The sequence below is a fragment of the Trichechus manatus genome, unplaced genomic scaffold (assembly GCF_000243295.1).
Source record: "Trichechus manatus latirostris isolate Lorelei unplaced genomic scaffold, TriManLat1.0 scaffold00156, whole genome shotgun sequence".
NCBI classification, from domain to species: Eukaryota; Metazoa; Chordata; class Mammalia; order Sirenia; family Trichechidae; genus Trichechus; species Trichechus manatus.
In genome coordinates this window covers 3,179,630-3,206,337 of record NW_004444092.1, presented here as the reverse complement: position 1 = coordinate 3,206,337, position 26,708 = coordinate 3,179,630, and the positions used below count along the sequence as shown (strand labels likewise).

Genomic DNA, 26,708 nt, shown 5'->3' with positions numbered 1-26,708 from the left:
CCACAAGAGAAATACTGGTCAGCCCAAATTGTAAGGTCAGGGAAACAGAAAAAGTTTTGTCCTCTAGTTCACTGCCCAGCTCATTATAAAAAATAAAGGTCATCTATAATTATTCTCACTGTCATTGCCTAATTCCTCTCCTCCAGGCCTAACCGCACCACAATGTCTTGGTTTCTCTCTCACCCATCATCTGCCATTTCTAAGTACTGATGGTCCAATTTCTCTTGGATCTTTTCTGCTCCTTTTAGGCTGAATTAATTCTTTTATTATTATTTTTTATTAATTCATTGGCAGAATGTTTTTTTCCACATTTTTATAAGCACTTTGGCTCTGAAAGAAGTATTTATTATATGTGTACTTTAACCCCAAAGGAAACCAGAGAAAAGTAAAGTGGAACAAGAAATTAATTTTCAATTTACAGGGATATTAACAGATGAAGTATGGTTAGAAAAAATTTCCTGAAATAAAATAACGACACTGCCATTCAATCCTTGCCATTCGTGTGGTTTGTCACAATACCAAATTAAATCCATTTTTAAGAAACGTTCTGTGTTCTTTTAAGCAAATATTTTTTTCTAAATTTAAGCAAAAGGAAAAATTCTATGCAAGTTAATAAATATTGGAGTGCTTACTATTTGCAAGGCACTGTGGTGGGCCCTGCAGAGGATACAAAAACGAACCAAGTCCCCGCTTTCGGTAGCTGGTTGTATGTCATCTTTATCTTTCGAAAAAGTCTTTGCACAGAAAAAGTGTGGGGTTTGTGCAAGAATCAGACAAATGCCCACCCTCTTGCCCCTTCATCACCAGCAGGTATAGGAGGCATGTGACACTCTTAATGATAGTAAACAGTTAAATGCTCCACTACTGACCAAAAAAATTTGTAGTTCCAACCCAGGCTTCTTAGAAGAAAGGCCTGGCGATCTGCTTCTGAAAGGTCACAGCTTGAAAACCCTACGAATGGACTCTACAGCAACTAACAAAAAACATGGAAGACTTCCTGGAGGAGGTGATTTTGACGAAGGCTTTCTCCGCTCTTATCAGGGGAGAAGGGGCGGAGAAAAATGGAAAAGATGATGGGGCGAGGCTAAGGAATGACCATTCGCACACACCAGGTCTCAGATTTACGGACATCAGGTCTCAGATTTACGGTCTCTTGCCCACGGATACAGCGCTGGAGGGACGGAGTGGAGAGCGCAGGCGCGATCCCAAGAGCTTTTAGAGAAGTGCGCCCGCGCGCCGCTGCAGCTCAAGTTTCCGGAAGGGCCTGATTCTAGAGGGGACCAAACCGGATGGAGGTCGCGCGCCCTCTTCCGCCCGCTTTCTAGTTCACCAATGCCAGGCTTCTCAGTGAGGTCGGGGTCCACAAACCCGGAAAGCGCGCGTGTGGCCTTTTTGCGCAGGCGTAGTCGGCGGTCCACACAAGGCGTGATGCTTGGCCGGCATGTCTTTCGCGTCAGGGCGTTGTATCGGCGCCTCTTGCTGTTGCATCGGGTTCTGCCCCCCGACCTTAAATCCCTGGGGGACCAGTACGTGAAGGACGAATTTAGGAGACATAAGACGGTTGGTTCTGACGAGGCCCAGCGCTTCTTGCAGGAGTGGGAGGCAAGTGACGCCCCCTTTTCTTCGCCCCAGAACTTGGGGGTCCCTTATTGGTGGCCCAGTTTGTCCCTACCAGAGATTTCCTATTTGGGCTCGTCTCCCAGGGTCCCACGCAGGCTCATACGGAGCAGCAACCCGTTCCATCTGAATTAAACAGCTTAAAGCTGTTTAAACAACACTTCCCAAAGTTAATATCCCAAGCCTCCCGACTTCTCTATGGGTTCCTCAGTGGAGCGGATCCCGTTACGTCAGCGTCTCCAATTCAGTTCTTTTTGAGTTCCTGTCAATACCAGCCCCTGGAGGGTAGGGATGGGAGGTCACAAGATGGAATAAATCACCGAAGAGTCCTAAAAGTTGTCACACTTGCAGCTTTTGGCCCCCGCCAATGGAGTCCCGGTGGCGTAGTGGTTAAGTGCTACGACTTCTAACCAAAAAGGTCGACAATTGGACCTCACCAGCCGCTCTTTGGAAACCTTTAGGGCAGTTCTCTGTCCTACAGGGTCGCTCTGAGTCGGAATCGACTCGATGGCAATGGTTTTTTTTTGGGGGGGGGAGTGAAATTAATGGCTGTTTCGCTCCTCAGTTTTCAGAGTTAGAGGCTTATTTCCATACTTTATTATCCTTAATCTAAGCGCTCTTTGTTGGGTTTTAGTAATTTTCTCACTTTATCGGTACAGAAACCAGATAACTAAAAAATTAAAGACTGTGTGGCAAACTAGTGGCGAAGTTGAAAAGTGCTGGTCAGAATTGTCAGGCCAAAGTTGTTTTCTCCGGATTTTCAGGTCACATTTTCTTGTTATATTACCCTGCACTATTGCACTAAATCTTAAGCAGACACATACACTAAGGAGTTACCTTAAAAAAATATATATATATATTTTTTGAATAAATGAAGGAAAAAGAGCGTTTCGTGGGGCTGGGAGCCTACAGGATTGCCGGTAGTTCTGATTTGCAAATACCAGATTAACAGAATTGGAGATTAGAGCATCTTCTCATGTATTTGGAAGCATAAAGCAGCTTTGGTATGAGAATAGAGGTAAACAGTTCTTCAGCCTAAAAAGTTGATGGCTGAAAAGATGACTGAAGTCTGTTTTTTAAAAAAAAACTGTAAAGGTTAGGGTGAACACAGGACTTTTTCACTAAATTCTATAATTCTTGATGGTAGAATCAATAAAGTTTGAAAGAAAGACATTTAGGGCAATGGTGAAATGTAGAACTTTCCTAAAGACATGGTATGTTAGATGTAATTAGCCTGCCGGGAGCCAGAGGAGTTGAATTTTTATTAAACTCAGACCAGTTTGTTTTAATATGGTCACTTGATTTTGGAATCAGAAGAACAGCATTCAAATCCAGACTCTGGCATTTATTAAATGTCAAATCACGTAATATTTTTAGTTTTATTTTTGTATCTGTAAAATGATAGCAGCACTTACAGTGTGCACTTCAAAATTAATGTATGTAAATGTATTTAAAAGTACTTTGTAAATTGTTAATTACATTGAAGCTATAAGATCATTAAGATTTGTTGTGTGACATTTGTTAAGCCAGGCCAATTTGTGGCAGGACAGGGAGAATCTAGCTCTGTGTTGGGATGAAATAAGGGTACTTTGAGAAATCCTAAAGTATAAGAACTTGGGCACGTTTCAAGGAAAAAGTAGGAAAGAATAGGAACCCAGAGTAAATTGATAATGTGTTGGAGACCCTGGTGACGCACTGGTTAAGAGCTGCGTCTCACTATGGCTGCTAACCAAAAGGTCAGCAGTTTGAATCCACCAGCCACTCATTGGAAACCCTAGGGAGTAGTTTTGCTCTATCCTATAGGGTTGCCATGAGTTGGAATTGACTTGACGGCAACAGGTTTTTTTTGTTTTTTTTTTAATGTTGGAGGAAAGGGGGAGGGGATCAAAAAAGAACTGGGTATATCAAGAATGTGTTGATCAACATAGGAGGCTTGGTATCAGGAATTTAGCCTTTTTTTTTTTAACTCCATTTTGAAATAATTTTAGACTTACAGAAGAGTTCAAGTGTTAGTAGAGTCCCGTATATCTTATACCCAGCTTCCCCGTATGTTAATATCTTACATAACCATGGTGCAGTTATCAAAACTAAGAAATTAACGTTGTGAAAATACTATTAACTGCAGACTTTATCCACATTTTACCAGCTTTTCCATTAATGCTCTTATTTTCTTTCAAGATCCAATCCAGGATCCCACACTGCCTTTAGTCATCATGTCTCCTTAGTCTCCAGTCTGTGATAGTTCCTCAGTTTTTCCTTGTCTTTCATGACCTTGACACTTTTGAAAAGTACTGGTCAGTTACCCTGGTGGCATAGTGATTAAGTGGTATGGCTGCTAACCAAAAGGTCAGCAGTTTGAATCCACCAGGCGCTCCTTGGAAACTCTATGGGGCAGTTCTACTCTGTCGTATAGGGTTGCTGTGAGTTGGAATTGTCTCAGTGGTAACGGGTTTCGGGTCAGTTATTTTGTGAATATCCCTCAGTTTGAGTTTGTTTGATGTTTTCTCATGATTAAGTTGATGTGATGCATTATTGCAGATATTGCAGGGCTGATGTGTACTTCTCAGCCGTCATGTCAGAGTGTACATGATAGCAACATGACTTACTTGAACTGGTAATGTTAACCGTGATCACTTGGTTAAGGTAGTATCTGCCAGGTTTTTCCTGGCATTTAGGGGAAGGTGGAAGGAAGGTATTTCATTTTTATCTTAAGGGTAAAAATATAAATGCATATTTACAGAGTAAGGAGTGAATTTATATAGTTCTTTACCAGAAGAGAAAAGATATAAGTTCAGGAAGAGATGCTGAGAATCTGTTAGGGAGATTGTTCGATAACTAGTTGCTAAAATATCCACTGGAATCTCACTCCTAAATCTACCAGAAGGCAACCATTAGAAATGGAATTGGATCTGGGTAGATCAGGGATATTACTTACTACGACATTTTAAAAAATTCTAACTATGCTCATTTTTGAAGAACAGCTCATTTAGGCAATGCTTTCCATTCTTCTCTCTGTAACTACCCAGTTGTGGAGAGATGAACTTCATAAACCACTTATTTTCTGGAAAGCTTGAGGATAAGCATTGATGATTAGATAGCAAGTAAACTGTGTTGGTGAAAGAGTGTGAGACAAAGGATAAAAAACTGTGCTCTCAGGAGCTACTTTAAAAAGATTCTGTCTCTTCACACAGAAGAGATTTTTCCTTTTCGGCTCCCGCTTTCTGCTTTCCTTATGTCAGTTGACTCCTTGCCAGCTTCCTATTGTTTTTCTTAAGTAGATGCTTTGCTCTGTGTTTGTTGGGGGGATTTTTATAAGTGAAATTCTGTTTCTGGACACGAGTGGAAAGGCTAAAACATTCTACAAATAGTTATTGATCACTTACTAACTGCCAGGCAATATGCCAGGCATTGCAGGAGACAAAAATAAATAATAAATGTATTTTACTTTCACAATGCCTAAAGTTTAGGAGAGCAGAATAGATAATTATAGTACAAAAGAGTATCTATTAAGTGCTATGGGAGCAAGGAAGCAATGGAGAAAGTTGAAAGCCACGTAGAATGGCTGAGCTGAGTCTTAAAGAACAAGTCAAAGTTAGCCATGCCTAGAAAAGAACTTTCTAGAAAGAGAGAATAACATATATAGAGGTATTGAGTAAGAAACAGTACAGGCAGTCCCTGAGTTAAGAACATCCCACTTACTTACAATCCATAGTAATGAACCAACCCCCGTAAAGCCTATTATATTAAAAACTTGAGGTACCTTACAATGGTTCGTAATAACAAGTGGGCGCTACTTTGCAGCGCACATCAAAACATTATTATTACAGTATTATGTTAAAGATGTAGCATATCTGGAAGTGTTTCTGTAAGGTTTTTTATGCATAGAAGGGTATACTAATACTAAGACAAACATTTGAGTGATGTTAGATATGAACTGTACGTAACCGTTCCAACTTATGTACAAATTCAACTTAAAGACTTAGGAATGGAACTCGTTTGTAATCTAAGGACTGCTTGTATTATGTTTTTCAGGAAGTGCAGTGATGTGTTTGGAATTTTGTGCTGTATATGGGGGATTGGGAAGAGATAAAGCTAAGGAGGTAGGCAAGAAATAGGATGTTGTGCTAAGAATTTTAGTTTTTTATTTTGAATCATTGAAAAATTTTCAGCAGTGGTGGAAATGACCTAAGTTATATTCTAGAAATATCACTTTAGAAGCAATATACAGGAAAAACTGAAGAAAGAGAGACTAAAGGCAAGGAGAACAGTTCGGAGATTGCCATGGTAGTCTCAAATATGTATGTGCCTGAACCAAGACAGAGGAATTAAGAATGGAGAAAAGATAGTATAGATTTATGAGATATCCTTTCTAAGAGAGAATGGATTTGACTTGGTTACTGGTACAGGATTAGTGAGGAAGGAGTGTAAGTAGGATATATGACTCCCAGGTTTTAGAACATGGTACCAGTAAGCAGACTAGGGTGTATAGAGGGAGCAGGTGGGGAATGAGTTCCGTTTAGTATGTTTTAAGTTAAAATCCTGATGGGACCGTCTAGTGGAGATGTTCTAAGGTATGTCTTAGTCTAACAGTCAGGAGACAGATTGTGGCTAAAGATAGACATTAAGAATTCATTATAGGTGGTGGTCACTTTGGTGGATGTCACTTGCAGGACTAAGGTGCGCCTGACCCAAGCCATGGTATTCTCAGTCGCATCATGCATGCGAAAGCTGGACAATGAATAAGGAAGACCGAAGAAGAATTGATGCCTTTGAATTATGGTGCAGGCGAAGAATATTGAATATACATACCATGAACTGCCAGAAGAATGAACAAATCTGTCTTGGAAGAAGTACAGCCGGAACGCTCCTTAGAAGCAAGGACGGCAAGACTTTGTCTCAAGTACTTTGGATGTGTTATCAGGAAAGAGCAGTTCCTGGAGAAGGGCGTCATGCTTGGTAAAGTAGTAGGTCAGTGATAAAGAGGAAGACCCTCAGCAAGATGGATTGACACAGTGACTGCAACAATGGGCTCAAACATAGTGATTGTGAGGATGGCACAGGACCGGGCAGTTTTTCATTCTGTTGTACATGGGGTTGCTATGAGTGGGAACCAACTTGATGGCACCTAACAGCAACAGCAACAGGTGGTGGTCCAAAGGTGTGGATGAAATTGCCCAGGTTGGGTATAGCATAGGGCAAGGTGGTCAAAGATAGAACACTAACATTTATAAGTTAAGAGAATGAAGATAGTACTGACGTGCTGGAACAATGGTTCTTTTTTTTCTTCTGTGTTTAGTTGTTCCTGGCAATTTCTGCAAAGGAATATACTTTTTTCTGTCTTGATTATGTTTAATTGTTTAAACTTGTGTGATAGTCTAGATACCATACTGAGGCATTTGCTTTTTGTTTTATTTTTGTGTATTTGCTTTAGAAAGTTGGTAATGCTTCAGATTTCACAAAGCCATCCATTTGTAATTCACACGGGATATCTTTTTCTCATTTATGACTTTGAAATGGATAATCAGATAAAAATATATGATTAAGTTGCATGTCACCTATATTTAGAGTTTCCTTAACTTGGTATAATTAGGGTTGGATGGGTATTTTGCTAGTTTTTATAATTGCACGCCTCTCTTACTTAATTTGGGGACTGCATTTTGTTGCTTTTGAACATCCTGATTTGTAGTTTGTACTTTAGCTTGTGGAAGAAAAGGAATGAATTTACCTCTCTGTTCAGCAGATGAGTTGTATATGTGTGTGTTTGGCGGGGGGGGATACATCTACTAAGTATGAGTGGGCTATTTGAGTACCTCTCAGTTTTACTGTTTATTATGCATGTTACTGAATGCAGCATTTTTGTGATGGTTTGTTGAATAAAAAGTAACAACAACAGAAACCAAACCTGATGCCATCAAGTTTATTCCGACTCATAGCGACCCTGTAGGACAGAGTAGAACTGTCCCATAGGGTTTCCAAGGAGCGGCTGGTGGATTCCAACTGCCAACCTTTTGGTTAGCAGCTGAGCTCTTAACCACTATGCCACCAGGGCTCCAGTTTACTGAATGGTTATGGTTTACTGAAAGGTGATGTGTCACAAATATGTGTTTTCTACATCAAGTCTTACTTTTTAAAAAACTGTAGCTGTATTGTGGTCCGTAACTAATATAAAAAGGGATAAAAAAGGAGATAACGTAACGGTGTGTTCTTGCAACATAAAATGGTCAGTTCTTTCCATGTCTGAAGCATTTGCCTTCTTACTGAAACTTTAAAGATACTGTTACTACTTAGGAATATCTAACTTTTATTGGCTTATGAGATGTGCTGTAACAATGCTTGCTTATGTTATAAAGTAACTAATGGTGTCTTAAAATTTTGTAATTTGATCAATATTGCATATATTATTTATTGACTTCTAATAGTATGCCACTTGACCACAGAGGTATGTTCCTTTTAATTTAATTACTTAAAATAATGGTAGTAGGATGATAATATGCTACTTGTCATGGTTTCAAAACATCTGTATGTGAATATGTGTGTATGTATACATAATATTAAGCCTTAAAACTTTTAAGTAAGTTTTTGCATAGAATTTTAAAGGATTATATCTGCATAATTTTAATTTATTTTACTTAACGTTTTATGGAGGTAAATGTACTTTATGGTTACTTTTATAAAAACAGTAAATGCATGTGAAATTTTACATAAGAGAATATTAGAAGTGATAGGGAGTTTCAGATTGCTTCATTAACTAATTTTTTTCAGGGTTTTTTTTTTTCAGTTAATGCACTTAAACTCTTTTTTAAACAAAATGATGTATACACATGGTTAAAAAAATTAGTATAGGAGGGCTTATAATAAAGAGCAATGTATTCTTTTTTGTTGCCTAATTTATCTATTTTCTGGGGATGTTTTTCTTTTTCTTTTGGTTTCTCTCATGTTTCAAATGTGAATTTTGATTATTGGTCTGTATTTACAAATAAAGCAATAAGAATCTGAGAGCTCTGTATATAGATGGGCTGGTTGATCAGAAAATTACTTCTAGGGTGACAGAGTTTGAATTAATCTCCTCTGTATTTGATTCTCACTCTTGTCTTCCTTACTCACCGCTGTTTGAGTTCCCTTGGTTCCAGCAGTTTGGCTTTCTCTTCAGCTGTATTCCCTTCTGTGTGTATTCTAAACTGGCTTCTTCTGTTTACCCTGCTTCATTGGTTACACTCCTTTCTGCTTTTCATCTTCAGAAATTTGTTGATATCTCCTGGCTGCTGATGGATCACTTTTTGTCCTTTAGTCATTGTGGCGTATTCTTTAAAAAAAGTTCCTTTATACCAGTTTAATATTAGGGCTTGGAAAGGGAGAGGAGATAAGCTTCTGTGATTTCTCCAGCTTGCCATCTTGAACTGGAAATCCTCAGTCCTTTCATCTTAAAGATGAAGAAACTAGAGAGAAAAATGACTTGTTTGGAATCACACAGCTAGATAGGATAAAAACCTTGTGCTCTTACCTCATGAAAGGCTAGTTAACACTTTAGTATTCCATAGTATTAATTGCATAGTATTGTTTTCAAAAAACCATTAAACTTTTTTTTTTAACATTTTGTTGTGCTTTAGGTGAAAGTTTTCACAGCAATTTAGTTTTCCATTCAATAATTCATACACAAATTGTTCCCATGACATTGGTTGTAATCCGTGCAATGTGTCAGTACTCTCCCCATTTCCGCCCTGGGTTCCCCGTTTCCATTTGTCTGGTTTCCCTACGCCTCCCTGCCTTCTCATCTTTACTTTTGGGCAAATGTTGTCCTTTTGGTCTCGTATAGTTGGTTGTTCTAAGGAGCACATTCTTTGCAGGTGTTACTGTTTCTTCTATAGGCCAGTCTATTATTTGGCTAAAAGGTGGCCTTTGGGAGTGGCTTCAGTTCCAGTTTAGAAGAGTATCTTAGGGCAATAGTTTCAGGGATTCCTCCAGTCTTTATCACATCAGTAAGTCTGGTCTTTTTTATTAATTTGAATTTTGTTCTACATTTTTCACCTCTTCTAACTGGGACCTTCTGTTGTGTTCCTGGTCATAGAAGTCAGCAGTAGTAGCTGGGCACTATCTGGTTCTTATGGTCTCATGCTACAGGAAGCTGTGGTTCATGTGGGTCACTGGCCCTTTGGACTAATTGCTTCCTTGAGTCTTTGGTTTTCTTCACGCTACTTTGCTCCAGGTGGGAGGAGACCAATAATTGTATCTTAGATGGCTGCTCGCAAGCTTTTAAGACCCCAGATGCTAATGCTACTCACTAAACTAGGATGTAGAACACTATCTGTATGAACTTTGTTATGCCAGTTGACCTAGGTGTCCCCTGAGACTATGGTCCTTAGCCTTCAAGCCCAGTAGCTCAGTCTCATGAAGTGTTTGGTTATGTCTAAGAAGTTTCCATAACTGTGCTCCATATATGCTCTATTATATATATGAATATACGTGCAGCACATACAAATATGTATGTGGAAATATCCACAACCATACCTACATGCACACTCGGGTGTACTCGCATATGTTCTCCCACACCTATTTAGCATGCATATCTACCTATGTATCCACTCACAAATTATTGTTATTACTGTTGTTGCAGGATTGTATATTTTATAATACTTACCATAGTTGCCCTCTATTCTTGCATACTTTCATTGCCTTCTTTTGCCTTGGTCACATCATCCTGACTCCTCACATATAGTGTTTTGCCTTTGCCTTCACCAGAATTAACGTGTCTGCTAAACCCTATGGGGCAGTTCTACTCTGTCCTATAGGGTCACTGTGAGTCGGAATGGACTCAATGGCAATGAGTTTTTACGATCTATTTAGTGATTCTCCTTTCTTCCCCCTCCCATCCCTTGTAACCATCAAAGAATATTTGTTTCTGTGTGTAAACCTATTCTTCACTTTCTATAATAGTGTTCTCATAGAGTGTTTGTCCTTTTGTGATTGACTTATTTCACTAAGCATAATCTCCAGATTCATCCATGTTGTGAGATGTTTTGTGGACTCATCATTATTTTTTGTTGCATAGTATTCCATTGTATGTATGTACCACAGTTTGTTTATCCATTTATCTGTTGATGGGCACTTAGGTTGTTTCCGTCTTTTTGCTATTGTGAATAACACTGCAGTGAACATGAGTGTGCATGTCTGTTTGTCTCACCACTCTTATTTCTCTGGGATTTATACCTAGGAGTGGGATTTCCAGTTCACATAGTATTTCTATTTCTAGCTTTTTGAGAAAGTGACATGCCGTTTTCCATAGTGGTTGTACCATTTAAAAAAAAAAAAAAACTGTTAAACTTTTGAAGTGTTAAGAGGATTACAGATTTTTTTTCCTTTGAACTTTGCTTGTTTGCCTGGTACAATTTATATGTTTTATTCTTCCTCTATTTTTTAATATTTTTTTCTGAAGGAAAGAGAAGCTTCTCAGTCACTTTTCTATCTTCTACACCTGCAGCATAATGTGTTGTAGACAAATGTTTAAATATAATTTAGCTAGTAATTTACTTTTGTTTATTAACCTGATGTGCTAATTGCTGCACATTTCAAGGTTTTTAATAGTAATGAAAGGAAAATGGAAGTTGCTGCGATACAACTGTTAAACTAATCAGGCACATAAAATACTTTCTGTATAATTTTTGTAAAGTTTCGTTGGGCCTCAGTTGTCTCAAAAGAGGAAATAGTATTTACCCCTGAAGTTGGGGATAGACCAAACAGTTTTCTTCTACTTGTAAGATATGAGTTAAAACTGTTGAATCAAATGGCTTAACTTGCTTTATACTTTTCATTGGCACAATTGATTTTTCTCTTTACTCATTTTGTTAGTTTTAGAGTTATGTACTAATGTAGTAATAGAATGCTTAATAAAAATATAGTGCTTTGTAGTTGTCTTTGAAATAAGTCAAACAATGTAAAATTAGTAACTCCTAAATTAAAAACAATTAAAAAGGCAAATGGAATATGTTTGGAATGAATATGATATATGATTGATGGTGTTAATGTAAAAAAGAACTTACTTAGCTTAATAGGAAAAACACTAACAACTTTAGTAAAAGAATGGGCAAAAGGGACTCCAGTTGGTTATTTGATGATTTATCTACATAGATGTTAATTGCTGTGTGCATGTATATAGTAATAGTGAAAAATTTAAAGCAGTGTAGATGTGCAATGATGGAAGAATGAAATTATAATGTAGCCATATGATGGATGGGTTAGTATGCAATTAGAAATGGTGTTTCAGAAGAATTAATGACATGGAAAACTGCTCATGACATAATTAAATGTAAACATTTATATTTTTGGGGTGTTAGGATTAAAGCTGATTTTTATTTTCTTCTTTGTACCTTGATTTTTTCAGATTCTCTGCAAAGATCATGTGTTACTCTAGTGATCATAAGACGGCCAGTTAAATATTTTAAGAAATGCAGTTGATGTACTCAATATTTTTGTTACCAGCCTTGTTTCATAAAGGACTTGAGGCAGATACATTCAATGAGTCAAATGCCGGCACCTTACAAATATATTTCCTAATTTTGTAGGTTAAGCTTTGACTTTTTCACGTTTAATTAATATTAATATTAGTATATGTTTTGTATGATTTCTTGCTAAGTATTGTAAATGAAATGGAAGTAGTCTTTAAACATGGGTAGACTCAAAATTAAACTTTATCTAGTTTTACTCATTTTTACCCAGCCACTAGAAGAAATATTTAGAATTTATATGGTTCTAAATTGAGATCCAAAAAGAAGTATCATGGTCCTCTGTGTGGCATAGTATTGTCTAAAAAGCAACATGAAGAATCTCATGTTAATTTCTAAGAGATCATACTTAAACATTCAGTGATTCTTCAGTAACTTAATTTGATGAAAATTAAGAAAGTTGCTGCTTAATAAACTATTCTGGAGCCCTGGTGGTGCAGTGGTTAAGAGCTATGACAGCTAACCAAAAGGTTGGCAGTTCAACAGCCACTCCTTGGAAACTTCATGGGGCAGTTCTGCTCTGTCGCTGTGAGTCGGAATTGACTGAATGGCATTGGGTTTGGTTTTTTGGTTAATAACTATTCTATTGTGTTTTAATTTTCCACCTTTTCTTTTTCTAAGTATTATGGTAGTTGAATGAAGGCTGACAATGAGGTAGGACTGGGAGGGAGGAAAGGTGAGCTGTTGATTGTCTCCTGCCAGGTCAGACAAAGGAGCCCTGGTGGTACAGTAGTTAAGCTGCTAACTGAAAGGTTCAAACCCACCAGAGGCTCTGCTGGAGAAAAAGACCTGTTTGTCTGCTCCTGTAAAGATTACAGCCTCGGAAACTGTGGGGCAGTTCTCCTCTCTCCTATAGCGTTGCTTCGAGTCAGAATCTACTTGACAGCACACAACAATAACAACTGGTCACACAAGGGAGGATGGTAGACAAGTGAATGAGGTTCCTTGGTGGCTTGGAAACCAGTAGATTTTAGGTCATAGGTTTGTGACTCCCGAGGTTGTGATTATAAAGCCTGGTAATTGATCTTGTAGCTCTGGAATTGGACTTAACATCATAACCCGGAGATGATGAGATTCTTGACAAGAGACACTAACTAAATTTATGTAATAGGAAGTATAAATCAGAATGCTGGTTTCTGGGGCTGGGAGACGTGGAGCTGGTGAAGATGGTGCTTCTTTTCCAGGAGTCAGAATATTTACATCCACTTCCAGGGTACCCCCTTTCAGCTATGTCTCACAATTCACAAATTTTAGATTTTTAGAAAGGTAATAAATATGTACTGAATTTTAAGAAACTCTGGTCGGATCTGGGGTGGTACCATGTTATCAAATACAATAATATTTCTGTAGTAAAACATTTCTCTATTCACATTAAGTGGAGTTTATAAAGTCTTCATATCCTTTTAGGTCAGGATTTGCTACCAGATGAGATCTGAAAGAGCTTTTGTTTTTCAGAACGTCTTTGACTTCAGAATTGCAAATAAGGGTTGGGAACCTCTATTAAGCTATTTGGGAAAATGAGCTAGTGTTTAGAAGGTTGCTTAGTAAACATGGAATTAAAATAATGGGAAGTGGGTAGACATGAGAGATTTTTTTCACTAGGCCTCACTGTGTCTACAGTAGAAAATATCCCTTTAGTAATACATTTTATGAGTCCTACAACTTTACTAAGGAGCCCTGGTGGCACAAAGGTTAAGTGCTGGGCTGCTAACTGAAAGGTTTGAACCTACCCAGCTGCTCTGCAGGGGAAAGAAAAGACCTGGCTATCTGCTCCCGTAGAGATTACAACCTTAGGAAGCCTTGTGGGGCAGTTTGACTCGGTCACATGGGGTCACGGTGAGTCAGAATCAACTCAAAGGTGCCTAAAAATAACAACACAGCTTCACTGCTCTTTTTTTCCTGTATGGTGCTGAACACATATTGGCAAGTTCTGTATTTCAATTCTTTATTTTTATGTTAACCATCTTTTTTTCTGTTGAGGCATAATAGTAATATTATTTAAATAACTGTATTAAGTAAATTTCTTATAAATGTGTTAATAGATTAAACTTTTAAAGTTAAGCTACCTAATTTATTCTTCTGGGCCTGAGAGATTTCAGATTCTTCCCTTTGTGTGTTGATTTAATTAGCATGATCCCTGAGGTGAGGTCTCATTTATCGTATTTACAAGTTTTTGTTTTTCTGTACTTTTCAATTACTATAACTTGAAGCATTTGTAAAGTAAATTGCATTTTTATTTCTAAGCTCCAAACCACTAAAATATTTAGACTATTTTTTGAATAGAGTTAAAAAACATAATGTGGTTTAGTTTCCTTCAAAAACCATTTCATCATTATAAACATACTTGAAAAAAAAGAAGAAAAAAAGAAAAAGAAAAATACAGAATATTGCAAATTGTGTTTAAGTACCAAAGATTTCTGAACTTTGAGGCAGTGGCTCTTCACTTGCTGGTAAGGAAGAGGTTTACAGTCTGTTTAAAAATCACCCCACTTAGTAAAAATAGTCCCTACACTTCTCATACCAGCTGACCTCCCAACTTTCCAGAAGCTAAGAGTGGCAGCATATGTATGCATATATACAAAACATCTACAACAACCACCACCTGAGTAAAATGGATGCCTGTTGCAGCATCAGTTAGGTCTAGCTTGACAGCACATATCCTGAAGCATGACCCTTCCAAAAGGCATCATGTTCACAGAATTACACTTATAATCATGGGCTTCAAGAATTCGTTGTTGTTTGTTTATAAGCTATATTGTTGTTAGTTGCTGTCAAATTGATTCTGACTCATGGCGACCCCGTGTGTGTGGAGTAGAACTGCTCTGTAGGGTTTTAAAGGCTGTGACCTTTTGGAAGCAGATCGCCAGGCCTATCTTCCCAGGCACCTCTGGGTGGGTTCGAGCTGCCAACCTTTAGGGTAGTAGTATTTGGGCCATGGATATGCACAATTGATAACTCAGGATTTCTTTTAAAAAAATGTAATTAATTTTGGTGAAAAAATATATAAACGAAACATATGCCACTTCAACAATGTCTTTATGTACAGTTCAGTGACATTGATTGTGTTCTTCAGGTTGTGCCACCTTTCTCGACAGCCTTTTCCAAACTATTTCACCATCATTAACACAGACTCACTGCACCCCTAAGCTTCTCATCTAACCTTTGGAGTTGCTGTTGTAAATTTGATCACATATAGATAGTTCTTTAGAAGAGTATAATGCTTAATGCTGCAGACATTCTTTTCTAACTAGGCTAAACAATTATTTGGTTTAAAGATGACTTCAGGGGATGGTTTTCGTTCAAGATTTAAAGATTTCCTCAGGGTAATGGTTTTGGAAGTTCTTCTAGCCTCAGTGACTCTAGAAAGTCTGGATTCCATGAGAATTTAAAATTCTGTCCCACATTTTCCCCTTTTTGATCAGAATTCATCTACAGAATGTTTGATCTAAATGTTCAGTAATGGTAGCTGGGCACCATCCAATTCTTCAGTCTCATGGCAGAGGAGGCAGTTGTTCATAGAAGGGATTGGACACGTATTCTATTTCCTCCACTGATTCCTGACCCTCCCTCTTCCTCAGGTGCTCCCAGTGAATAGATCCCAGTTGTTGTGCCTTGGATGGCCACTCGTAAGCTTGTAAGACCCCAGGCACTACACAACGAACTAGGGATAACTCAGGATTTCAAACCAAAAACCGTAGTTAACACCACTTCAAAAATGGCTTGAACATTTTCAAATGCACAGAATGAGAAAAATTTTTTATTTTTAAAATGTTTGGAAATATGTACAATTTTCATATAGTTTCATGGTGTTGGCCAATTCATGTAAATTACTTAAGATTTCTGAAGCACATTTAGAAAGTATAATATGATAATATTCTAATTTTGTAATTAAGCCTAATGAGGGCATAGATACCTTTTCAAGGGAGACGTGTTATGGTGATTTCCCTACTCTGTATAATTCACATGGAGCAAGATATTCAGTTTTATTTCATCATTCTTCACCGTTCCAAAACCCCCACTTTCCTCTCCCTCCTTTTCTTAGACAACTTCGGTTGTCCCTTTGCACCACCAGCTTTTCCTCAGTTGGTTACATGCTTTTCATACTTCTCCTACTACTTCTTCAGCTTCACCGCCGTATATTGTAAGGCCGCTTTTTTGCTATCACTCAGGTCACTCCACATCTCGCATAGCCTTTTGTTCTTCAGTGGAGATGCCAGTGTTTGTGGATTTGATCTTCAGGTGGAACCCTGAACACAACAGGAAAAAGCCAGCCAGTAGTGGCCTGTTGGGGGCAATGGGATCTTTCTTCTTGCCTCCCTTAGTTGGTCCGAAATGCTTCATTTCTAGATCATCAGATATGGATTTCCTTTTTCCAGACATTGTCTTCCGTCCCTCAGAGCACTTCTTTGAAAACCACAATATTGATGGAGATCCCTGGATTTTTCTTCTCTTGCACTGCCTGGCTGTCCTGCACAAAGAAAGCAAAGACAACTCTTTGCCCTTTGGTTTCTTGGGGTCGCCTTTAAGCCATATTGGCTATTGTTTGCTAGTCTCTGAATATATTTTTAAAGAAGAAATTAGTAGGTTTATGATTATTAGGGTAGTTCTGAAAGTATATATTTAAGAACTATTTTACTATACGTTTATGTGTCATTTTCAGCTGTTGTATTTAATCCATTAGTTTCGCCTGCTAGATTTGTCAGGCTATTGGGACAAAGACTGTAATAATACGAGTTTTTGAAGCTTGATACTCTTGTAACTAATTTTATAAGCATATTTCTGGAAAGTTGTTTATATATTGATCTTTTTTTCTGAAATTTAACTATATTCTAAGTATACTGAATGTACTGGGTTGAATAGCGTTCCTCTTGGAACTTCAGAATGTGACCTTACTTGGAAATAGGGTCTTTGTAGATATAATCAAGTTAAGATGAGTTTATACTGGTTTAGTGTGGGCCCTAATCCAAGGACCAACGTCCTTACAAGAGAGAAATTGGGGCACAGACACAGGAGAATGCTCCGTGAAGACAGACACACAGGGAGAAGGCCACATGCCACCAGAGGCAGAAATTAGTTATGCTGCCACAGGCCAAGGAATGCTGAAGATTGCAGGCAACCACCAGAAGCTAGAATTCTTCCTCGGAGCCTCCAAGAAGGAAGTAACCCTGCTGACCCTTGATGTTGGACTTCTGGCCTCCAGAACTGTTAGAGAATAATTTTCTGTTGTTCTAAGCCACCAGGTTTGTGGTAATTTTTTACAGTAGCCCTAGCTAACGAATACATAGGCAAACTTACTGTTTAAAGCCATTCTTTTTGAATCCTTTTGTAAAATGGATTATCAGCCCATAATGTTTCTTTGTGTAAACCAGAATATGCATACATCAAATTTGTTTTAAATAGGATATGTCTACAAATATTGATGCAGATGTCTAAAAAGAAAATTTATTTTCTGTTTGAGGTGAAGAACAAATTTAGATTTGGCCCTTTTGATAAGTGAGACATAGCAGATTATTTTAGTTTCTTTCTTTTCAACTAGATGCTATCAAAATGTGCTCTACACCCTAAATTAAGGAGGTGGTAAGAGTTCTTATATTAATATTAAACTACAGTATATTTTTAAACTGTTTTCTTAAATAGTAATAGGGCTAGTGTGAAGTTATGCAAAGTTTGAAAAGTTCTTTTCTAGTTTTATCTTTTTCAAAAAATAAAATTTTACCTATCTTCATGTACTTTAAAGATCCTAGGACAGTATTTTGCTTACAATAGTTTTTTTTTTTTTTCCCCAGACAAAGACCAAACATGCTAATGACCACAGCTGGGGAAAAAGTTAATGAATCAAATATGTGAGTTGTAGTCTTTATAATGATTAATAGGTAAGGAAAAGCTTTAAATGGTATTTCATAAATATGTGAGAATTCAGTGTTGTATTTCACAGTGTGTTAGACTTATTTTAAGCACGTTATGTCTTTACCTAGATACGTCAAGTCACTAGACATATGACTGTATGTATAGCTGGGTGAGTTTTTAACTATTCTTTTGCAGTGTGGCTATTAATTCACTTTTGGTCTTTTATACAACTTTTATCAGGCATCTCTGGTTCCTGATTCTGCAGGACAAGTTGAGGATAGCTTAATGTCCTTGCTCCTTTTTCCATATAATATAGTGCTTTAAGTACTAAGATAGTGGAGAGGTAAGGAGAAAATATTTAAGGAATTTAAGATCATGAACTAGAAGAGACCTAGGATATCCATCACTGCTAAGAGTCTTGGAAACAAAATAGAAGTTGAGTGTCTCCCATGTAGTTTCCTTAAGCACAAATGAACATCTTCTCTCAGGGAGAAGAGTCAAACTGGGAGCAAATGTGCATGGTCTCTTTCACTAAATTCTTCTAAGAACATTTATGTTATTTACAACTGGATTCATCCTTTTAAATGTTGGGAAATACTGGGATAACTGAATCCATTAGTCAGATACAGTGATTTTTTTTGCAATTGTAATTTCAAAAATTTCCACATGATGGCAGAAGATCCTTATATCTGGAAAGACTATTGTATGAAATTCAGAAACATATTTCAATTTTATCTGTAATTACAGTTGTCTTTTAATATTCTGATTAATAATTTTCATGTTTGTATTGTCGGATATGTTATTGCCATTTTAAATATTTTAAAATGTATTCACTAATTTAAAATGGAGTTTTTTTTTTCTATTTCTTGTACACAATTTTAATCCATTTTTGAAGATTGCAGAGATTTTTCCTGAATAGTGTTTTAAATAATTGTTTTTGTGAATGTCCTGGTTTTTTTAGTAAGTCAAGTTAGGAGAAATTGAGTGCAGTTATTTACTATTTATAGATAAACATATGAAACTCAATATGTTAAAATTTATTTTAGAAGTTAAGGAATTAATTCAACATAAATTCTTTTGTGTTACCTTACCTAGAATTTTGAATGGCTGTTTAGTGCTCTTATTCCTGCCTCCTTTCTCAATCACTGTCAAGTGTCTCTGAAAATTCCCCTGTCTTAATTTAAGAAAGTTATTCATTCAGTGGAGCCCTGGTGGCCCGGTGGTTAAGAGCTCAGCTGCTAACCAAAAGGTTGGCAGTTCAAATCCACCAACTGCTCCTTGGAAACTGTGGGGCAGATCTACTCTGTCCTAGGGTTGAAATGAGTCAGAATTGACTCCATGGCAGCGGATTTGGTTTTTTTATTCATTTGGTCAATATTTATAAAATGCCTACCATGTTTCAGATACAGCCTTAGAGACTGATGTTTCATAGTGGTAAAACAACAACAAATATAATCTTTGTTTTTTCAAGTTCTTGACCTTGCAAGGTAGATAGCCATGCAACACGTAATTATTTTGAGATAATGTTTGTGGTTCTTGTTAAACAAAATAATTTTTTAAATAAAATTTTAAAGAGTATACAGCTTTAAAACAAGGATCCCTCATGGCGCAATGGTTAAGTGCCTAGCTGCTAACCAAAAGGTCGGTAGTTCGAACCCATCAGAGACTCTGTGGGAGAAAAGACCTGGCGATCTGCTACTGTAAAAATTTCAGCCTCAGACACCCGATAGGGCAGGTCTACTCTGTCCTGTTGGGTCCCTGTGAGTCGGAATCGACTTGGTGGCACAAACAACAATAACAGCAAGTAAATACTTGTAAATTCTGTGAAAAATCTGGCCAATTTTTTTTTTAACACGAGATGATAGATTATCTGTTTAAAAAGTGTGTGTGTGGGGGCGGGGGATGATAATACATGACATTTGGCCAGCAATATTCTGACCTTTTTCAGTGTGCAGATGTTTTATCTTTTCTATTTTTAGTTAGACCGTATAGTTTGTTGTCAAAACTGGGACACTTTTGGGAGTGAAAGAAACAGTAAAATTAATTAAAATCATACACATACACATAAACATACATATATATTTGAATTTTGTATTTATTGACTTATAAATTGAGTTTATTATATCAATAGAACTATCAAATAGTTCTTTATGAACACTTTTCAAAAATAAGGTTTCAAAAAATGCATACATATATCTGTGTACTTTAAGGCAAAAATCCCCCTTTGTATTGACTATATGAGCAGCATAAAAAGAACATAAATGATAATTATTCTTGGGACATATTCATGTACTTTTTTTTTTTTTTTTAGCTGTTAGTAATACTGTGTCACTGATTTTTTTCTTGAAGAATATAGTTTTTGCAGTATGGTTTTATTAAAAATTTTTTGAAAATTGCCTGTAATCTTTTTTCAAAGTTGTATTTGATGACTGATAATTAATTTGAATTATTGACACCTTTAATTGAATAAAATCATCTTTCTGTAGGTTTTGAGATATCAAGGAGGTGCACGGAAAAATCTGTTCAATGGAGGAGATTCTCAAATCATTATATATGTATTAAAATATATAAATATTTAAGCGCAAATGTTTTAGCGGGTACTATCTCTTTATCTCCATTTAGAGTAGTTTTCTTTGTAAGACAACCCCCCCCAAGTCTGTTTGGGCACAGTTATGAATTATGTATGTTATTACAACCAATTCCAAGTATATTTCTTCTTTAAAGGTCTCTAAATTTAATAAGAACATTGTTTTTTTTTTTACTTTGACACTCTGTTCCACCAAAGTTTGTATCTGTAGTATCACTATAAAAAATAATTTTATATTCAACATTGAACTTTTTTTTAAAGCTGAATTTACAGTAACAGTCAATAATATCAGATGTTTCACCTTTAAGAGAGTGAATAGCTTTACTTTGAATCCATGAATTGTAGGAAGAAATAGAGTTATTTGGGAATTAATTTAACAGATTTTCTGTTTTAAGCATGTACTACCACTGCTATAAAATTGAAATTTAACTTTTTGCAAAGTGGTTCTTTTGCGAATAGTTTAACAGCTATCACTTTACTTTTTATATGTGCATGAGATAATCTGGAGTAAAAACGAATGAGCTTTATTTAGGCTATTATTCATTTGATCTAAGTGAAAAAAATCATGCTTCTCGATGTAATATGTAAAAGTATGTTCCTGTAGCTATACGTGTTAAAGTGTCTCCAGGTGCAGACTTCTTAAAATAATTCAAAATGACTTTTAAAGTAGATCCTGATGCTTCCTCAGTAGATTTGTGTCTTCTGGTTTTCATGTGGCCAGTGATACTGCAGTAGTGTCTGTGTTACATGTTTACTGTCAAGCTTTTTGACATGCTTAATTTTTCATTCAATGTGCACTTTCTTTAACATATTTGTACCAAACGAGTTTATTACCAAATAAAAGTATTACTGAACAGTAAATAAACAGCTGTAGATTTACAGCATATATTAAATGACAAAACCTTTGTAACCTTTGCAAACTGTATATTCTATGGCTCAGCCTCTATTTCTCTAGGATACTTCACGTGCACCTAACCTATAATTTTGCATGTTTTCTTCTGGGCCTGCTGAATGTCAGCTTCATATATTTTATAGGCTGAGGCACAGATCAGATCATAGCTAAGTAGCTGGTAGGGGCAGTAGAGTCAAATACTTATTTGACTTTTCTGCTCTAGACCAGAAAGAATTAGTATTCTGGAGCCTCTTGTGTCTGAGTGCACTTGGTTTGTCATCCAGGCCTTGTATGCTATCCTTGGAAGGAACTTGTTAAGTTACATTGTCTCAGGAAAGGGTTGGGAAAAGAGACTTGATAGCAACTGTTTTTATAGTTTCGGATGATCAATCTCTAATTATGGTAATTTGTATCAGTGTTCATTTTCAGTTATTTATTTATGGACAGGGAGATTACAGGGAGGGAATTTTCTGTCATCTTGTTGTCCTTGCTGCTGCTTTATACTGGTGTGTAATGGTTATAGCTACCACATATTAAAAAAAAAGACAAAAACAATGAACCGATCTTAATGAAATTGTGATGTATCCTTTAGCAAATGTTTATTGTATACTTACTGTTCCAGGCTGTATTTAATGTATTTTGGGCCCCAAGGAACTTTAAGGTATACAGGAAGAGATAAAACTATAGCAGTGATTCAGGGCACTAATATTTGTTGAGTGTCATGAGTGGTTACACATCACTTAAATATTTAAAGATTTGAAAATGGAAGTTCCGAGTAATATGTTGAAAAATATGATATTGTTAGAAAGGTATTGTATGGGCAATTGTTGGGTGACTCGTTTGAAGATCTTTCACTTTTTGTGAACTATCTTAGCGTTTTCCTCAAAATTTTCATACAGAATTTTCATAACTGAAATACCATCTTTCCATCTGAAAATGGTTTTCTTTTTTTGTGTGTGTGTGCGTGTGCAAGAATTCTGGCTGTTTCATACCTGGCCAAAGTTATAAGCTCGGATCCTATTAAATGTTACTTGAACATTTTTTGTTGGGCATGTAATTCTGATTTCTGGTAACGTCACTGATTTTTTTCTTGACTTTTGAGAGGCAACTTCTTATTAAATCCTATTTGCGTAAAATATTTCTTAATATATTGTCCACTGTATTATTTATAACGTAGTTTTTACACAGCTAAGTCCAATCAAGAGAGGGAAACCACAAAGTAATTTGAATAGAAAATTTTAACATAAAGAATTATTAATATAACAGGATTAGAGTAGCAGGAGATTGTCTAGGAAGAAGTGAAGAGAACTCTAAAGAATGTAAGAATAATAGATGAAGGGAGACGTCACTACCCTCAAGATGGAGTGCACAAAGAAGACACGTCTACAGGTGAGACCCAGACCTTGTTGGAGAGGGCACAAGTGGCTCACTGGATGGCAGAGAATTCTCTGATCTCATGCTGGCAGAACTTACTAGAAGTCTGCCATCTGAAACTTGTCAGAAATTAGCAATGTAGGAAGGCTGTTCCTAGGGAAGTGTCTCACTGTAGGCATTCTGCAACAAAAGCATCTGAGAAGCTGCTGACTGCCAGGGACTGCAGGAGCTGGGCACTGGGGAAGCTGCAAGTGCTACAGGAGCAAGGTGCTGGAGGAAATCATGCACGCCAGAACCAGGAGCAAAACACTTTCCTCCTGCAGTATCTCTCCTGTGCCTTCTACTGACAAAGCTTAACACTGTGCCAACTGGCAAAGGGAAAATATTTAAAGGGCCCTTTTCAAATAAAAGTTTGTACTGTGAAGGAGCCCTGGTGGCACAGTTGTTAAGTGCTTGGCTGCTAACCAAAAGGTCGGTGGTTTCAACCCACAAGCTGCTCCTCAGGAGAAAGATGTGGCAGTCTGCTTCCATAAAGATTGCAGCCTTGGAAACCCTATGGTGCAGTTCCACTCTGTCCTGTAAGGTCTCTATGAGTTCGAATTGACTTGGTGGCATACAACAACAACAAATTACCAAAACAGTAAAGGAAAAAAAAGACTAGAAGAAGGTATCACAAATTTTATGGTGAATGGCAATTGCAATTTGTTGGAGCAGAACAAAACAAAAAGACTTTATTTTTGTGCTTATTAATAATTTACAACCTTTCCATAACCCCTGGCAGCCACTCTTCTGTTCTCCAGCTTTATGATTTTGTTATTTCAGGAGTCTTATATAAATGGAATTATATAGTATGTAACCTTTTGAGATTTGCATTTTCACTCAGCATAACTCCCTTGAGGTTCATCCGCATTGTTTTGTGCCTCAACAGTTCCTTTTTATTGCTCAGTAGTGTTCCATGGTATGAACATAACAGTTTAATCATTCATCCATTGAAGGATGTTTGGTAAATTTCTAGTTTTGGGCTTTTATGAATAAGCTGCTGTGAACAATTTCTAATTGTTGTTTTTGTATGATTTCTAGTTGTGAATTTATTTTATGAAAATAAGCCTTCATTTTTCTGTGATAAATGCCCAAGAGTAAAATAACTAGGTTGTCTGGTAAGTCCGTAGGAGCTCCGGTGACTCCATGGAAGAAAAACCTGGCAATCTGTTCCCATAAAGATTACAGCCAAGAAAACACTATAGGGCAGTTCTTCTCTGTCACATGGGGTCGCTATGAGTCAGAATCGACTTGATGCCACCCAACAACAAAAACAACATGGTAAGGCCATTTGAAAGGAACTGTCACACTGTTTTTCAGAATGGCTGTACCATTTTACATTCTCACCTGCAATGTATGATTGATCCAGCATTTATTATTGTCACTATTTTTTTATTTTAGCAATTCTGATAGGTGTGTAGTGATATCTCTTGATGATTTTAATTTGCCATTTCCCTAATAGCTAATGATGGTGAACATCTTTTCATGTGCTTATTTATGATCCGTATGTCCTCTTTGGTGAAATGTCTGTTCATGTCTTTTGCCTGTTTTCTGATTGGATTTTTTTTTTCCTATTGACTTTTTTTTTTAATTGATGTAATTAAATGAAGTTTACATTTCAAGTTAGTCTCCCATACAGAATTTTTTTTTTTAACATACATTGTTATGAGACCCCAACTGCCCACCCCATTCTGCGACAGCACACTCCTCCCCTCCGCCCCTGGTTCCCCATGAACATTCAACCAGCTCCTTACTCTCTCTGCCTTCCCCTCTAACCTCTAGACAGAAGCCGCCCCTTTGGTCTCTTATATCTACTTGTCTAAGAAGCACATTCTTCACGAGTATCACTTTATGTCCCACAGTCCAGTCCAATCCCTGTCTGAAGAGTTGGCCTCGGAAATTGTTGTAGTTCTGGGGTGATGGAGAGACCAGGGGCCATGCTTTCCGGGGTGCCTCCAGTCTTAGCCTATTGACGTTTAAGAGCTCTGCAGGCTTCCTCAATTTATTTCTTTGTGCACAGTATTCTTGTTATGATAATTCCCTTTTATTTCCTAACAAACAAGCCTGAGCATATACTGGTTTCTAAATTTCAGTTAGAACTTTTGTGGAAATTCCAGCCAGTGTTAGATTACCTGTTTCAACAATTTTCTTTTGGGGGTAGGTTAATTGGGAGAGCACTTCTAGAAGGCTGACATTTATATTCTCTAGGAATGTGGAATTTGAGCGCTTTCACTCTTTTGCCTTTTTTTTTTTTTTTTAATCTCCATTTCTTTTCATCTTACAAACACTTTCTTAGTTTCTCCATCTTTGAAATGAGATGATATATAAGCTATAATACTGGAAAAAAAGTAGAAAATAATATGCACCAGGATATTTAGGTTTAAGGAAACCTAGTGCAGAGAATATTAATTTAAACTTAGATTAATTAGAACTAATTATTTTATTTCCAAGGGTATTTTTAATTAAAAATTTTTAGGAATAGAGACTTCCAGGCAACATGGCACCATAGTCAGAAGCACCATGCCATCCCTCCACAGCAAAGATCAGAAAAACTAAGTCAGAGTCACACGTCAATCCTTAAACCCTAAGCATCAAATGAAGAGATAAAGAACTCAGCAAAGCACCAAATGGAATAAGAAACTGACCGAGAACAGAGAGCGAGAGGAGAGATACATGCAGAGGTTCCCTATCAGCTACCGCAGCACAGATCCACCATCATGGAATCCCATCAGAGATCAGCGAACAGGGGGTATGAGAAAGCAGCTTCACGGAGCTTCCAGCAGGAGACAGAAGAACCAGTAACCAGCGATATAGGCTTTCCACCCCCCACCCTTCTTCACCCCCACTTAGCCTCCTCTGCTTCCTGCAGCCACAGTCTCCTGGCCAGGAAGCACCAGCTTTACCTGTGTTGCTTGGATTCTACCTGCCTGCACTGACCGGCTCCCACAGTGCCTTTTGTTGGATGCTGGTGTTGCTTTTTTCCGCTTGTTTAGATTTCTTCCTTACCTCTCACCATCTCTCCTTCGATCCTCTCAAATACCTGGCTCCATGTGCCATCTTTGCTTCTTCCTGAAAGGCTGCGAAGTACCGCTCAATTGTGAAAGTTTCCCGGCCTGTGCTGCCATGCTGGTGGGAACCCAGGGGCTTTTTTTGTTTGTTTGTTTGCTCTGATTTGTTTGTTTTCTTTTTCTTTTCTTGGCTTGAGAGCCCCTTCTAGCCGGGCCAGTACCACATGGCTTGGAAGCTACTCCCTTACTCTGTGCAGACACATGGGGACATCCCTGGGGGCATTTCTTTTTTTCTTTTTTTTGTTTCTTTGTTTTGTTTTCTTCTGTCTCTTATTCTCCCTTTTTTTTTAGGAAAATATGTTTTAGTTTTATTTTTTTTATTGTACTTTAGATGAAGGTTTACAGAACAAATAGTTTCTTATTAAATAGTCAGTACACATATTGTTTTAGGCCCACACTTTTTTTTTTTTAATTGTCGTGATTAAATGAAGTTTACATTTCAAGTTAGTCTCCTATACAGAATTTTTTTTTTTTTTTTACGTACATTGTTATGAGACCCCAACCGCTCACCCCATTCTGCGACAGCACACTCCTCCCCTCCACCCCTGATGCCCCATGAACATTCAACCAGCTCCTAACTCTCTCTGCCTTCCCATCTCATCTCTGGACAGAAGCCACCCCTTTGGTCTCTTGTATCTACTTGACTAAGAGGCACATTCTTCACAAGTATCACTTTATGTCCCACAGTTCAGTCCAATCCCTGTCTGAAGAGTTGGCCATGGAAATTGTTTTAGTTCTGGGGTGATAGAGTCCAGGGGCCCTGCTCTCTGGGGTGCCTCCAGTCTCAG

The 26,708-nt window shown here is 37.4% G+C and overlaps 1 protein-coding gene across 1 annotated transcript in view; it reads left to right on the top strand.

Moving 5' to 3' along the window:
• The first annotated feature begins 1,289 nt into the window (after nucleotides 1–1,289).
• SDHAF3 (succinate dehydrogenase complex assembly factor 3) overlaps nucleotides 1,290–26,708 on the top strand; it is a 53,400-nt gene continuing 27,981 nt past the window's right edge. The window contains 2 exon segments of the mRNA XM_004386151.2: nucleotides 1,290–1,352; nucleotides 1,354–1,602. Of these exon segments, the coding sequence (XP_004386208.2) occupies nucleotides 1,290–1,352; nucleotides 1,354–1,602 (312 nt within the window).